Raw genomic sequence first — 16,731 nt, forward strand, 5'->3', positions numbered from 1 at the left:
GGCCTCACCAGGGCTGAGTAGAGGGGCAGGATCACCTCCCTCAACCTGCTGGCAGCACTCTTCCTAATGCACCCCAGGATACCATTGGCCATCTTGGTCACAAGGGCACATTGCTGCCTCATGGTCAACTTGTCCACCAGCACTCCAAGGTCCTTCTCTGCAGAGCTGCTTTCCAGCAGGTCAGCCCCCAACCTGTCCTGGCTTATTCCTCTCTAGGTGAGGGACCCTGCACTTCCCTTTGTTGAACTTCATGAGGTTCCTCTCTGCCCACCTCTCCAGCCTGTCCAGGTCTCTCTGAATGGCAGCACAGCCCTCTGGTATATCAGCCACTCCTCCCAGTTTTGTATCATCAGCAAACTTGCTGAGGGTGCACTCTGTCCCTTCATCCAGGTCATTGACGAATAAGTTAAATAATATTGGACCCAGTATTGACCCCTGGGGGACACCGCTAGCTACAGGCCTCCAACTAGACTTTGAGTCACTGAGCACAACCCTCTGTGCTCTGCCCACCTCACTGTCCACTCATCTAGCCTGCATTTCCTCAGCTTGCCTATAAGGATGTTATGGGAGACAGTGTCAAAAGCCTTGCTGAAGTCAAGACAGACAACAGCCACTGCTCTCTCCTCATCTACCCAGCCAGTCATTCCATCAGAGAACGCTATCAAATTGGCCTTTGTGAATCCATGCTGACTACTCCCGATCACCTTGTTATCCTTAACATGCTTAGAGAYGGCATCCAGGATGAGCWGYTCCATCACSTTTCCAGGGATGGAGGTGAGGCTGACTGGCCCGTAGTTTCCTGGGTCCTCCTTTCTGAAGACTGGAGTGACATTAGCTTTCTTCCAGTCCTCAGGCACCTCTCCTGATCACCATGACCTTTCAAAGATGATCGAGAGTGGCCTAGAAATGACGTCCACCAGCCCTCTCGGCATTCCTGGGTGCATCCCATCAGGGTCCATGGASTTGTAGATGGCAGGTTTACTTAATCTCTAACCCAATCCTCCTCRGCYAAGGGAAAGTCTTCCCTTCTCCAGACTTTCTCTCTTGCCTCCAGGGTCTGGGATTCCTGAGGGCTAGTCTTAGCAGTAAAGACTGAAGCAAAGAAGGCATTCAGTAACTCTGCCTTCTCTGCATCMTTCATCACCAGGACCCCGTCCCATTCAGTAGCAGGCCCATATTCTCCCCAGGATTCCTTTTGATTCCTTGACATCCCTTGCCAGATTCAATTCCAAATGGGCCTTGACCTTCCAAGCTGCATCCCTGCATACTCTGACAATGTTCCTATAATGCTCCCMAGTKGCCTGTCCCYSYTTCCACTTTCTGTAKACTTCCTTCTTCTGSTTGAGTTTTGCCAGGAGCTCCTTGCTCATCCATGCAGGTCTCCTACCTCCTTTGCTTGACTTCCTACTCATAGGGATGCACCGCTCTTGAGCCTGGAGGAAGTGATGCTTGAATATTAACCAGCTCTCTTGGACCCCCCTTCCTTCTAGGGCCCTAACCCATGGGATTCCTCCAAGTAGGTCCCTCAAGAGGCCAAAGTTTGCTCTCCTGAAGTCCAGGCTTGCGATCCTACTTAGTGCCCTGCCTCCTCCTCRCAGGATCCTGAATTCCACCATCTCATGGTCACTGCAGCCAAGGCTGCCCCCGACCTTCACATCTCCAACCAGTCCTTCTTTGTTTGTTAGTACGAGGTCCAGCAGCACACCTCTCCTTGTTGGCTCCTCCACCACCTGTGTCAAGAAGTTGTCACCAATGCTCTGCAGGAACCTCCGGGACTGTTTATGCCTAGCTATGTTATCTGCTGGAAAGACATCAGGGTGGTTGAAGTCCCCCATGAGAACCAGGGCCTGTGATTGTGAAGCTACTTCCAGCTGTCTGTAGAAGGCCTCATCAACTTCCTCTTCCTGATCAGGTGGCCTATAGCAAACACCCACAACAGTGTCACCCATATTAGTYTGCCCCTTAATCCTTACTCATAAGCTTTCAGTCAGCCCACTGTCAACTAGGCAGAGCTCAACACATTCTAGTTGCTCTCTCACATAAAGGGCAACTCCCCCTCCTCACCTTCCTGGTCTGTCCTTCCTAAAGAGCCTGTATCCATCTATTGYAGCATTCCAGTTATGTGAGCTACCCCACCATGTCTCCAATCGCAGTGAGATCATAGACCTGCGACTGCACACAGATCTCCCATTCCTTCTGTTTATTCCCCATGCCGCGTGTGTTTGTGTACAGGCACTTCAGGCAGAGTTATCCCAGCATGYTGATTTCCCAGAAGGGCTGCAAGATGTTTCCCCAGTCTTGTCTTGTAGGCACTCACTCCCTTAGCTGCATGCAATTGCTTGAGGTATCTCCAGCTGAGCCCTGTTTTGCCGACTGCATTGTCGCGACAACTCTCCCATTCCTCCATCTTTCCTGGTTGGCCAGCGTGTTGGCAAAGATGTGTTTAGTGAGCTAGGTCCCATCTCTCCCAATCAGTTGGGAATGCTCAGACAGGGTCCCAGGGTCCCAAMCAAAGTCCTGTTGCTGACACCAGCTGTKCAGCCAGTTGTTTACTTGAAGTATCCATCTGTTTCCCCTCCCATCCTTCCCTCTCACTGGCAGGATCAAGGAGAAAATGACCTGGACCCCCACACCCCTGACCACTGTCCCCAGGGCTTTGYAATTCCATTTGATATTTTCCAAGTTGCCCTTTTGCCAGTATCGTCGGTGCCCACACSGAAGAGCAGCAGGGGGCAAGAGTCAGATGGGTGGACAAGCTTTGGCAGTCTTTCCATGACATCTCAGATCTGAGCCCCTGTCAGGCAGCAAACCTCTCTAGACAAGAGGTCAGGTCACCAGATGGGTGCTTTTGTCCCCTGCAGCAGGGAGTCACCCACTGCAATCACTCTCTGCTTCTTCCAGGTGTTCCCATGTGGCACAGGTTCCTTCGGCCCAGTTGCTTCTCTTGAAGCCATGCTCAGCTCCTCCTCAGCTTGGAGGGCACTGAACCTGTTCATCAACTGCAAGTCTTCAGGAGGAGCAAGAGCCTTTCTCCTCATATGAGAAGTGACCAGCTTCCAGCCTTTGTCTTCTACAGATTTATGACTAACTGTTCCACAKGGCACAGAGTCCACATGCATCTCCACTGCTGTGGGGGGTTGAGACTCTTGAAGCTGTAGGGTCTCTGAGAATATCCTATCTCACACTCATCTTCAAATGCTACACAGCCTGCTTACTTCCTCCCCTAACTCCTTTGACACCACTCATCAACAACAGCACACCTTCTGCAGAAGAGTTGACTGTCAGCCCCAGCCTCACTGAGAGGCTCCAGGCACTTCCCACAGCCTGAGACCTCCAGAGCTGCATCTGTTGTCAGAAGGTCTGTCTGCGTGGAAGTCTCTGACACGGCAGACACAGCGACTCCCAACAGCTACTGGGGAATGCGCTCTGCAGAGTGTCATAACCATATCTGAGGAAGAATACACCACTACGACTGGAGATGAAGACCCCTTTGCTGCGCAAACTGCTGCATCTGGGAGCGAACATAGTCACAGCCACCTATGTAACTGACTCTTTCAACTGTATTGTTTCAATAATTAAATTGAAATTTGTAACAATTCTTTGTAAAACACAATAAGCAGGAAAACAAAATTTTCCATTTGCCCGATTTGCATCAGAACTATGAACTAGAAACACTGCTTTTCTAGTAACTCTATTTCTCGCAGTCTCTTAAATCTTTTAAATGCTTTCTGCATTACAATGCATCACTGAAGACCTCATCCATCTTCTTCATAAACTGTTTCCCTACTGGTAAGGGGAAAGATTTTCAGGGAAGAGGCCTTTCTGCATCATGTCTCATCAACCAGGTTGCATCAAGAGCTTACAATCAGATTTGACATGCTAGTCTCTTCATGGTCTAATGGAACACYAGCATGGTCTAATTGGAGAGCAAGATCTTCAGCTATTTAACTTTTCCTTGAGAGACTTTACAAACTCCTTCAAAAAATCACAATTCAAATCCAAAATATACCACTAGAGAGGTGGCTTGACAGCCATACAACTATTGGAAAACTCTTCAGAAGAAAATTCCTCAGACTCAGAAGGGAACAACTTTTTGAAGATTATGCAGTCTTCTCCAAGTCCCACAGCTTCCTCCCAGAAGCCATATAAATATCATACGCAATTTAGCTACATGCCCTTCCACTAGTATAAAAGTGCCTTTTATGTCACCCAAACTTAGAAACAGAGAACACTTTAAATCCCTCAAACCTAATTTTCCTAAATAGAGAAAAACCTGAAGGGTTGAAAGAAAACAAGAACTGTAATGAGCCATGAAATCAAATCAAAGCTGTGGAGGGAGAGGTGCAGGCAGGAAGTCTACTATTGTAACTACTTAAAATACCTTTGCACAAACAGCTGCAAAAATGAGGAAGATCAGTAGATGTTAACTAGTTCACGTGATTAAAAAAAGAACAGAAGCAACAGATAACTTACCAAGACAAAACCTTTAGTCCAGGATATACAGGAGAAAAGAAAAATATATCTCAGGCTCCTTAAATGACAAAGTTTTTTCCGTAAGTTCACTGTTCACTGCAATAAAACCCATGAGGAAGTATTCCAAAAAACTTTTTCAGCTCTCATTCTTACCTAAAGGTCCAACAGGTTTGTATTTAAAGCGCCCTTGCCTGTAGGCTGTTTCAACCGCTTCAAGAAATGATGGCACATGTGGTCCAAATCTTTTCAAGGTATTTGTTTTACTRTCTTTCAGCTCTCTCAATTGTTTCAGCTTGGCATCCAGTGCTTGTTTCACATCATGTTCTTCTTTCCTAAGAGAAGAGGGTTTTTTTCAGTATCAACAGCTTATGATGCCTTAATTTAATAGAAATGATTACAGATAAAGTCTGTTTTCAGATACTCTACTAATAAGACAGTGCATCAAGACCTTCTCAATACTTCAATGTACAGCTAGATATAGACCTGCAACAATATTTTAGAGCTTCAGGAAATGCGAGACAAAGGAAAGCAAGAAGAAACTGACTACTCTGCAACAGTTTTACAAGATTTTGCTTCTTTACCATGTTGAAAGGTACAAAGGGAAGCAGTACAACAGAGGTAAGAATGCCAAAGGAGATGAGAAGAAAGGTTTCCAAAAATATCAGAAAGTAAAAAATACTAACACTATTCACCTGGCGAAAAACCCAATTAAGTCAAAAAGCCCAACAGCAAGACAGACTGTTCTAACATGAATTATGTTTTACGGATAAAGACACTTAACACGTTAAAAATTTATGACATGGATATCACCGTGTATACAACATTGTACTATATAGACATAAAATGACAGAAATACATAAGATATCAGAGTTTAGGTAATGCAAATGGAAATTGTATTTGTTTCTATTTACATACTTCAATTTCAATGTCTTCCAGGAAGGTCTTCAACAGAACACAAAAAGAAACTATTTTGGTTCTGATAATTAAAAGATGTTTGAAATAAAACATCAAGTGCAATAAGCTGCTATTCTCAAATCTCATGAGACAATAATGACAATATCATCACAACCACCTCCAGAAACCATTCTTTAAATTCAGGTTTCCAAATCAAAGCAGAAGAATGCTTTGCTTTTCCAGTTCAGCTRTGGGCTAATTAAACACAAAAGTAAGTGGTTTGAAGTCTCGAAATTTGAATTTAGCTATGGATACAATTGTTATCCCTAAGAGCATGTAATTCCTTATTCCATGTTACATATTTTGTGATGTTGTATCCAAATATACTAGTGTATTAAATAAGATGAAAAAATTTAAATGATAGTTTTTCTGTGGGTAAGAGAAGGGACAGATGGTAGGAAGAAGAAAAGAAGGACATTAAACTTGACGATCTGGATTTATAATCAGGCTTTAAATTAATGAAACGAGCTTTATTATTTTCTAAACGTTTYTAAATTCAGCCATGCTCTGCCAAAGACAAAGGTTTAGAAAGTCCTAAGACACACTAGAAAAAAAAAAAAAAAAATCTATATATAGAAACTGAAGCCTAATACCTCAGGGAATGCAAGGAAATGCATATATATTCAAAAATGTAAGCTACCTCAGTGTAGTCTGTTCTTCCTTGTACTTGTATATGGCCTGCTGAAACTGATCCATCTGTTGACCAATCATTATTTCTTGATCATGGAATGCCTTTAAATGCTCTCTTAACTGTGCAATTTTTCTTTGTCTTTCCAACTTTTCAGGCTCTGAAACCTGATTAGCACTAGAACAGATCACACTTCAGTAATTTAAAACCAAACTGATGACTTATGAGAACTTTGTTTTAGAAATTGTATCACATAAGAAGATCTATGCATCAGAAAACTATATTTAAGATTCAGTGCATTTACAAGATCTATACAACATAAACCCTACTGCACCCTACTGCTCTTTTTTATTTGTAATCACACATAGCTCTCCCAGTTTAACATTCCTATTAYATTTGGGTTGAGGAATACTTGTTCTATAACACCACTGAAGTTAGAAAATGTATACTATCACCAAATTAAAGAAAAGCTTTTTTTTTCCCTGCCCCATTACCTCATCGCTCTCTGGTCAAAATCTTGGTAAGCAAAGAAACAGGGCCAGAGATATTTAAATATTTGACTAGACCCCACTAAAGATTAAATAAGTATCTTCTGTTACTGCACAAGTATTGTCAAATTTTCTTATTAATCAGAAGAGCTCACTTCCTGCCTACCTATACCTAAATAAATATGCACAAGAATCACTGTATCTGTATTTACCTATTTTTCAGTTCTTCAATTCGTTTACGTAGCTGTTCATCATCTCTTCCCAGACGTTTTAACTCAGTTCTGAAACGATTATAAAGGGCCTATGAAGGAAGTCGGACATATTAGTTTAACAGAAACAAGAATTATTTCAGAAAAGAACTGACATAACTGCAATTTTGAGGAAATAATTACTGAACTGTATCTGAACAACAATTTCCTAYATTTAAGGAAAACAGAACTTGAATTTCAAATTAACTGTATTACTTGTTCCTTTTCCAATTCTTGAATCATTTACGTTGGCCTAAGCTGTCCGTTGCTTAACACCTGTGTAAAGATATAAATCCTATGGCCCCAAACAGAAGCTACTTGCAACTCAAGCAGAAAGCTGCATCTGTTTTGAATTGCATTGAACTGCACGACGCATTCAGGAATCCTAGACACAGATGCAAAAAATGCAATATGAACAGAGCATGGACAGGATTAAGGCTTTAAATCAGTACAGTCTTCAACAGTTCTTTTGCTTACCTCAGCTTCATTGAATGCTTTTCTCCCTGCCTGCACATCAGCTTTTGAAGAAATACACTGAGGATGTAGGGCTTGTGCTTCTTCACTTATCATTACTAACTTGTCTTGTATCGCTTTGTACTTTTCTTCTGCTTCATTTACTTTTACCTTTATAGCAAAAGGATAAAAAATTACAAGTAGCAATGAAGGAAAATTTTCTCCAAACTTCTTAATGCTATAGATAATTTTGAATGATAGCTTTCTATCTGCTGACATCTCTCACTTTTGATGTGAAACCAGTATCTGGACAATGTTCATTTAATGTCCTTAACAGACATGTTTTCACAATAAAGTAGAATCACCTCAATTATAGCACAAATAACTTTATATATTTATTTATATGTATGTATATATGCACACACACACACACACACACACACTTCAGTGAGAAATGAGTACCTTCCTTTGGAAAGGGAGTTCTAATAGACCAACAAATTAGTATTTCTTTGCAAAAAGCACATTTCTTATGTGAATATGAATGTTTAGCAAAATTAATCTTTCTTAGTGCATCCAGAAAACTTAGTATCATCAGAAGAGTCAATTTATTTCCAGACGTTTCCTGGAATCAGATACTGATCTTTTCTGTGGGCAATGACATCCAAAGCYGCCTATGGAGCAGATTTCTGAAAACGCATTAATGTTACAGAAATAGGTGTTGCATAAGTACTCTCAACAATAAAAACTAAAAGAAATGTTTTAAATGTCCATTCACTGGTATATGAAATACTAGCCACCTCAAACTCCCAGTCAACACAAAATAACCCTTACATGAGTCAGAAGTATCAGCACGATAACCACACAGACACACACCCCTCCTAAACAATACAAAACAAAACACCCTAATATTATTCTCCAAGGAAATATAAAATGCAAGTGTTACTATTAAGTTTTAAATGACTAAAGAAGTGTTTAAAAGCTAACCACTAATATTTATAATGTTTTTTAGGTTGCAGCAGCTTGYGAAAAAGCTGAGAAGGCCAGTATCAACAGCTTACACACAAAAGGAGTTTTAAATATTATTTTATTCTTGAAGCAAAGAACCAAAACTAAATTAAAATAGGTTTAAAATATATATGTACCTGACATTCTTCTAGCTTCTGAACAAACTTTTCTGTACGTTCTTCTTCAACTCTGATGCATTCTTTGATTGGCTGTATTTCTCTTTCCATTTCACTCACCTAAGCATAAGCATTTATGAGCGTACATCAGAATGTCCACAACAGATAAATAACAATTTAAATGGGTTTCATATTAGGAAACAAGTTTACCACTGCCCATGCCATTTTATGTCTCAGATCTTCAAGATGATTTCGCATTTCATTCACAAACCCAATGCTTTTGTAACGTTCCTTTTTTTCACAATAATGAAGCTTAAGTTCTCGTAGACGCTAACAAAAAAAACCAAAAGGTTCAACTGTGAGCGCATAAAGCTGTGATACAATACAAAATTTCAGAAAGATTTACTTTTTGAAGCCTAATGTCACTGAAATCCAACCAGAACCAAACTATGCATGTTAACTATTATTCATTCAGTGCTCAGCCCTGCACTAGTTAATACTGAAACTGAAACATACCTCTACTCCTTGCTCTATCTGAAGACGTGTATTTTCTTTTGTTTTCATAATATATGAATAATCTTCTTTCATTTGTTCCAGCTGAGTTGCCTTCATAAAAAACTGAAAAGGAGCAGAGATGCAGATGTCAGATTCTGCAGCTTATCTAGATGAACCATAATTAAAAACAATAGAAAGACCACTCATCTCAATCTCTATGTATACTAAATGATATCCAAAGTACAATAACTGGTGGAATATCTCTGAATGATGAACTAACTTAGCAGTGTCTTAAGTATAAGAATTTAGCAATCTCTTTAGACAAAAGGGACTTTAAAAAATTCTTTTTAGAAGTACCTGGATGCCTGTTATAATCAGATAATTAAAATGAAGGATTCTGTTGTGKTTTTTTTTCCTCCAAATGCCTCTTCCTAAAATTTGAAACCAAGTATTTTGACTTCAATTAATTTTTTTGATTGTTAAGTTTCATTTTTAAAAAAATGACTGAAACAAACTGACTAGTTTTAAAAATTGTATTTTAATACTTAATCAAAACATCAAATGATTTTTCTTACCTTGTACTTGTCACCTTCATTTTTAGATTGTAAGAAGTGTTTACTCATCTCTTGGGTTAAAACAGACACAGGATTGTCTACCTATAAGAGTAAAATACTTGCTTTCCATTTTAGGAAAAAAAAAAAAAGTGTTTTCACTTAATTTATGAAAGTCAGCAAACCACCTCCCTGTTCCTTGCCCAGCAAGTAAGTAATAAGCAGAGAGAAAGAGATCTAGAAATTAAGCATTCCACTTATTTTTTAAACTCTATCAAGTATGAACTTGAATCACACAAGGACAAACTAAGAAACTATTTTCAGGAGGATAACTGACTTCTAGAAAGAAAGGGCCTGCCTTGTTCATTTACTTTTAATAAGACCGCARTTAGGAATTTTGTCCAATGTTGTTTAATTTCTCTCTATAAAATTGATCAAAGTATTAYATTCAATTCAATTAATTGCCCAATATATTCTTATGGAAATTTGCACAAAATAAAATTCAGAATTTACTACTAGAAGTTGATATTATTTGATTTGCTGAATATATTGAGTATTTCCTAGCTTTATGTGCACTACCTGATCTTTTCTAAATCACTTAAGCAGAAAAAAAAAAAAAAAAAAAAAAAACAACACCTTAAACTTCTCTAACATCGAAAATTGGCAAGGTGAGAATGAGCAGGGGAAAAAAAAAAAAGCGCCAGGCATGAAAGAAATCTAAGTAAGCCAAGACTTTCATTAACAAGGTAGATAACCTGTGAGCTATGAGTCTAACACTTATGTATTGGGACAGAGCCATATTCTGCACTAAGTGAGTTGAATTAAATTAAAATTTTCTTTTGCCATTGGGTGTGATCACAAAAGAATTAATACTAAAGAGGTGAGCTTCCCTCATTTAACAAAATGGAGCATTGCTTTTTATTTAAAGAATGYCTTAAATTTCACAGAATTCAATCACTGTAACAGTTACCTGTATATTAAAATGATCCAGTATTGCTATAAGTTCCTCTTTCTTTGAAGAAATTAAGGTCCCTAATAGTAAAAAAGAGAAAGAAGAAAAAAAAAATACCAATAGGTCCAAAGTAAAAGCACATACAAAATCCCAACCTTCTGTTCAACTTAGTGCCTCTTAAAGTAAAAATGAGATTTTTTTTTTTAAGCACTGTTTCTGTCTTAAGCTAGAAACACCATTTCATATATTTCCAGTATCATACTTGCATTTGCTTAGAAAGATTAATTAAAAATTACTATTTGCCTCTTAAATCCTCTTCTGTCAGAATGTAGGTAAATCAGCAAATTCACCAAAAATTCAAAGACTAGTAACTATGTTCAGTCTCATCACACAAGCAGATAAACATAAAGCAAAATACTGTATGACCTCACATCATGCAGAACCTGATGCAACTGCTTAAGAATATGTTAGCATGTCACAAACTAAGGTAAATGCAAAAAAGTTGGCCTTAATAAGAGAAACATCACCCTTTACTAGCATCAAAGCAATTAAAGCAATAAAAACATTTTAAGAGCTTTTAAAACTGAGAGCAAAACAAAACTATCACTAACCTGATTTGCTTTTCAGTCTGTAACTTCTGCTTCCATCGAGATTAATGTGCTGATTCACAATAATAGAGTCACCATATACTTCGGGTTTAAATGCGTCTCTACCCTGGTTTTGCAATGTTATTGAAATATCTGCAGAACTAAAGAATTCAGATAACTGATATTAATTTGAAAACCAGGAATTCAAAACATTCCAACTTTCCACAAAAATTTCCCAAGTCTTGTTTAGGTTACAAATGAAAGTCAGTCATGATTCAAGTCAAATCAAGATATGCTGAYGCTGTTTGAATCAAATCAGCATCAAATACGCATGACCAGACAAACTGCCGTACACTGGGCTGTTTGCTCCTTTTATGCTCCAAATAGATCATTAGCTGAAAGCAAATAGCTGTGAAAGCAGGAAGCAGAACACAGAACTCCCTCCTTCCCATCTGACTGCCCTCATCTTTAGGTTGCAGAACCTAGTTCCCTCTTGCTTTTTTTGTCTCCAGCCTTCAGTTTCTTCAGTAAACAGCTGCTTACCTTCTACAGGCATCCCTAACCAGATCCATAGCTCGCTGGTTAAGACATTATTACAGAAAAGATCGGATGTGGTTTGAATTCTGAATTAACCAAAAAATTGATCAGTTAATCTGAAAAACATAGTCAAACTTAAGACTGAAAAAGCTTTACTTACGACTCTCCATCTTTTACGAACACTTTTAAAGAGGAACCTCTATTAGTTGTAGTGGCTTTTCCACCAAGTCCAACAATAAGAGCAGTTAATACAGAACTCTTTCCACCTGTAAGGAGAAGTGCTGAAGTTGTTTAAAAAGAAATTTTTATAGCTCTTTTTATCCAGTTCACTCATGTTTTAGATTTTCAGATGTTTGATTGCTTATGTATTCAGCACTTAAATTCTAACTTTTGTCTTTACTGGACAGATGCATAAAGTAGCAATGGTTCCAGTTCTAGGAAAAACAGGTGTTTCCAAGGTTCTCTCCCCCAAAAAACACACTGAGCCAAAAGCAACATTCAAACTTTTGTTATTTCTCCTCAGTGACTTGGGTTCAAAGAGATGATCTAACTCAGGAGGAAAGATTCCCCTCTCCCTGCCTAGACCAAACAGAAAACATTTGTACAATTAAAGAAATCAAACTCACATTACCATTAAAAACTTCCAGATATTTATTTAAAGCTCTCAACTTTTACATTTAATAAAGTATAAATCTATGCATGATTTAGCTACGAAAAAAAGTGCATTGAGTTTTGCAAGTCTCTGTATTTAAGACCTAAGTTTTTGAACAGCTTGGAACTACTGAGATAGACCTGTGCTTACTGATTCCAAAATTGAATCAATCCCCATTCCTAAAAGATACAGAGATGAGACAGCTATTCATTTTGAAGAAAAAATTAGATGTTTTAAGTTATTAACAAAGTGTTCTTTGATAGAGAAATGATGCAATTAATACTTACTTCCATTGTTTCCAACCACAAAATTGAGATTTGATCCAAACTGAAAAGGCCCCAACATCGAATGGCACATAAAGTTCTTCAGCTGGATACTTTCAATTATCCCAACTTCCCCTACAGTCTAAAGAATTACCTATTAAATTTGGTGCTTATGTGTGCATTTTAATTAAATACAGTTTATTTATTTTAGATATACAATTATGTAATAAAACAAGATCAAAACAGTTACCAAGGCTGATCACTCATCAGTAGTAACCTTCTGTTCCCCCCACAACTAGCTTATCATTAGTAAGTATACATGATTAAGATTATAGATTCTGCACTGTTATTTATATCACTCAAGTAACAAAGTAGTCTTTTAAAGATGCTCTTTATTTATTGATCTATTTGTGACAATTTCTAGGACAGGTTAAGAAGAAGGAAATAAAACTAGAAGTTGAAGGGACAACCCACTGGAAAAACAGTGAGGTATTGTTTTGACAGAAAATTTGAGTTCCATCTCCAGAGCTTTAGAAAAAGCAGTGTTTTCTAGGAAAGCAATGCTCTCAGGAGGAATAAAAAAAACCAGTGACACAGCATGTCTGCTGTTCAAGAAAACAAAGTTAGGGATAATGCCTCCAAGTATCAAAGACCAGCTATAGTGTCTTACAACATGTAGCATAGTATTTGCATGCTCAAAAACTATTTTAATAATTCTAATCATCAAGTTAGAATTCAACTATTACAGAAAAACAGAAGAAATAGTATTCCTCTGTTTTGTTTTAAGGTTTCATTTATATCAAGATATAGGTTTCAAACATTAAAATTTATTACAAACATTTGAAAACATTACCTTCGCAAAACAAGCAAGTAACTAGTGCTTCTTTTAGTAATTTACTTCTTTTCCAAATATTTGCTCTGCTTTTACCACAACTCTAAACCAAACGTTAAAATTCTATCAATAAATTTTTTCCTTTATTTGGTTGATTACTTATTTTGATTACTTTAACTTCAGTAGTATGCATTCTGTAAAATCAGAATGCTGTTGTTTTATGATCAACTGCTGTAGTTATACAATCCAAAAGAAATAAATGTCCTTGTTTCAAAGGTAAGAATGGATGCCTACAAAAGTCCTCATCACAGACACGTTACCACTAGCTTTTTTTGTATTGTTCTCATTGAGTCCTACAGGCAAAACATTCATTTCAATGTCAACCAAAATCAGAGACCATTGTTTTTATACCAACTTTTTCTGGTATCTTATTTTCTTCCAGACTTTTTAAACAGCTTACCAATGGCGAAGAGAAATTACTATCAACCAACAGCTGTGATTTTTCTTCTTCATTAGACTCATCATTAGGTTCACCCGTGTATTCCTGTCTCCGTCTTTTGTGGGACCCAGGCTGTGAAACACTTTCCTCTTTCCTCTTACCCATGAGTACTGAAGAGAGAAGAAAAAAAAAAAAGTATGGTAGACAYAGATACACATTTATTTAACACTGCAAAAGAAATATTAAGGATCACAGCAAATGCTGCAACAAACTGAAACACTTTATTTTTCGGAATTGAAATCTGAGTGAATAAGCTTAAAATTACAGCAAAAGACAGACAACTTCATTACTCTATCCAGATGAAGTTGTTTGTTGATTAACAAGGAAATTAAATGTGATTCTATTTTCCTTGTAACATTAGACTTCATGATATTTGCTAGACTTGCTGTTGGTTAGTATTGGAGTTCAAGCTTAAGTTGTAAAAACAACAGAATCACTGAATGGCTGAGGTTGGAAGGAACCTCTGGAGATCGTCTTGTCCAGCCACCCTGCTCAAGCAGAGTCACCTAGAGCATGTTGCCCAGGACCATGTCCAGAYGGCTTTTGAGTATCTCCAAAGATGGAGACTTTGCAGCCTCTCTGGGCAACCTGTTCCTGTGCTCAGTCACCCTCACAGTAAAAAATTTTTTTTCCTTAGATTCAGATGGAACTTCCTGTGTTTCAGTTTGTGCCTTGCTGCCTCTTGTCACCAGGCATCACYGAAAAAAGAGTCTGGCTCCATCCTCTAGTATAAGTGCTGATTCATTTTTAATCAGAATGATTTGTACAGACAAAAAGAAAATATTAATTATATGAATTTAAGAAATGCCTAGAAAATGAATACGCAGAATCAATTAAAGTAGAATAAAGGAAAATTTAGGTTCACCGTATTCCTGTGCTGCTTCTGCACACCACCAACCTGCTTCTGCAAGACCATGTAATTTGATCAAGGTAAACAAGATGCTTTTATTTTACTAATAAGGGATAACAATTAACAGTATTAACAATTTTGCACATCCAGAGTTGATAACACATGCCACAGTCTGAGACTGCATCGACAGTGTGGAAACTAAACAAGCCTGGATACCAAAGCACTTCTAGTCACAGATATATTTAATGTTAACAAGCAACTTGACTTCCCTGTCCTGTGGGAGAGACAGCAGAGTCCAGGAGAGAAGCCAACTGGGTCAACGTAACAGTTCCTTACACAACCTCCCTGTCCTGCAGGGGAGGTGATGAGGTCCAGGAGAGAATCGGACCAGGAGAGAGTTGCAGGGGGTCAGTATAGCTGTTCTAGCTGTGCAGCGCACAGTTCTGGGGCAGGGCCATGGGGTCCTCTCCGTTAGAGCCCTCAGGCACTCCTGGAGCCCCTCCGGGTCTTCCTCCAGGTGGGGGCTTGTCCAGGCTCTAGCTCCCACAAGGTCTTTGCTGGGTCTCTCCCCACCAGAGCTTCCAGACCCCGGCTGGTTATGGGACTGGGTGCACAATGCCCAATTCCTATTGGCTCAGATTCCCGCAGCACTGACCTGACAATTGGCTGTCGCCAGCACTGGTGACAACCTGCCCCTCCAAGGCTCTGCACACCTTGGCAGCAGCACAGTCATTAACAGGTTGGTAATAGGGGAGCAATCCGAGKGTAAGCAAAGTTTAACTTGGCCCAGCCCATGCCAAACTACCACATCACAGCCTTATGGAACATATCAACAAGTGGAAGGCAAGTATTTCCAGTAAATTTAAGATTATTAATTAAAAGAATCTCAATCAAATAAAGACTGTCAAATTACAGCTTTAGTAACAAAAAACACTTTAAACTAGCACTGCAACCAAGAAAAGCATTCTCTCYTGTCTCTGCCTGTTCTGTTCCTATCTCATCCCCTTGAGCTCAAACACTTCTTTATGCAGCAAAATAAGCTGACTCAAGGCACTGATTCTACTGAAAACTCATACAGAAAGAAAACATTTTTTCCCCCCAATTTGTCTGTTTTCTTAACTGAGATCAGTTCCCCAACTCAGTTCACCATGCAGATCTGCATGTTCGGCCAACGTGGAGAAAGCGTTTGAGCAGCATTTCACTTTCACTTTTGCCAGTTGAATGTGTTTTTTCAAACTAGTCTGATTTCAGCAGACAAAAGGTCAGAAAGCTCATACTAACAAGCATTGCATACAAAAGCATTTATTGTATCAGACACAATAGATATTAAAGTGTGTTACATAACTGCAAATGGTATTTAATTTGTATTCTAGATGTTGTGTTATGAAAAACAGCATCTAATATTTCCCTCATTAATTCTTTAATGCAACATGAGAAAGATTTAAAAAAAAATCAACTTTCCATTAAATGCAATGAACAAACGTCAAAGCAAAGATAAAAATGTAATAAACTTTCCATCTGACCTTCTTGCAATAATTCTGTATAGCAGGGATTTCAAAATAAATTACTATTATGTTCATTAAATATTAAAATGGAAATATCAAATTTCCTGTAATGTTGTGCAGTTTAACATGATAAACAAATGTACAAGCAGATGCATTTCACCATTTAGTTACCTTTTTGTTATGCTACTTTCAGTTTCCTACATAAACACGTCTTTTTTTAAATTACTCGGATCAGGAAAGAGTCACTTGTATGCTCTTGGAATTTATTCATCGCACAAACATGAAGACGGGCATCCATTCAATCTGCTGTTACAACTGAAATCTCTCTCTAAAAGGAAGGAAAAATGCAAGATTTAAGTGCTCTAATTACTAAGGTCCGAACTAAAGATCAGGATTATGACTTCCACTCCCAAAACTTTTGCACCAATATATCCCCAAAAATTTTCTTCACAAAGATTTTAACTGCAGTAGTAAATTTCACAGTTTCAGCACCGCTTATTATGACTTAAACAACAATTTGGAAATCGCTATTGCAGACAGAGAAAAAGCAGCAGGTCTGACCTATCTGAATGTCATTAAAATGTGGAAGTATCATACATGAAATTATTCATTAAACTAGCAAAGATAAAGATTAAAGTATTTT

The 16,731-nt window shown here is 38.3% G+C and overlaps 1 protein-coding gene across 7 annotated transcripts in view; it reads right to left on the reverse strand.

Moving 5' to 3' along the window:
• Positions 1 to 16,731, reverse strand: part of SMC6 (structural maintenance of chromosomes 6) — a 49,690-nt gene that overhangs the window by 30,760 nt on the left and 2,199 nt on the right. For 4 of the 7 annotated variants that reach the window (XM_026088813.1, XM_026088811.1, XM_026088812.1 and 1 more), the window contains 14 exons: positions 16,260 to 16,416; positions 13,695 to 13,843; positions 12,427 to 12,544; positions 11,648 to 11,753; positions 10,975 to 11,111; positions 10,382 to 10,443; positions 9,436 to 9,516; positions 8,882 to 8,983; positions 8,576 to 8,695; positions 8,387 to 8,485; positions 7,269 to 7,415; positions 6,756 to 6,844; positions 6,068 to 6,247; positions 4,627 to 4,805 (listed from right to left, as the gene is read on the reverse strand). In XM_026088813.1, coding sequence (XP_025944598.1) covers positions 4,627 to 4,805; positions 6,068 to 6,247; positions 6,756 to 6,844; positions 7,269 to 7,415; positions 8,387 to 8,485; positions 8,576 to 8,695; positions 8,882 to 8,983; positions 9,436 to 9,516; positions 10,382 to 10,443; positions 10,975 to 11,111; positions 11,648 to 11,753; positions 12,427 to 12,544; positions 13,695 to 13,838 — 1,564 coding nt within the window. In that variant the 5' untranslated portion in view covers positions 13,839 to 13,843; positions 16,260 to 16,416. Of the gene's footprint in view, positions 1 to 4,626; positions 4,806 to 6,067; positions 6,248 to 6,755; positions 6,845 to 7,268; positions 7,416 to 8,386; positions 8,486 to 8,575; positions 8,696 to 8,881; positions 8,984 to 9,435; positions 9,517 to 10,381; positions 10,444 to 10,974; positions 11,112 to 11,647; positions 11,754 to 12,426; positions 12,557 to 13,694; positions 13,844 to 16,259; positions 16,417 to 16,731 lie in introns of those variants that run through there. The other 3 variants (XM_026088814.1, XM_026088815.1, XM_026088816.1) reach the window with 3 other exon arrangements.

Source organism: Apteryx rowi, unplaced genomic scaffold (assembly GCF_003343035.1).
Source record: "Apteryx rowi isolate R43461 unplaced genomic scaffold, aptRow1 scaffold_789, whole genome shotgun sequence".
In the NCBI taxonomy this organism is placed as follows: domain Eukaryota; kingdom Metazoa; phylum Chordata; class Aves; order Apterygiformes; family Apterygidae; genus Apteryx; species Apteryx rowi.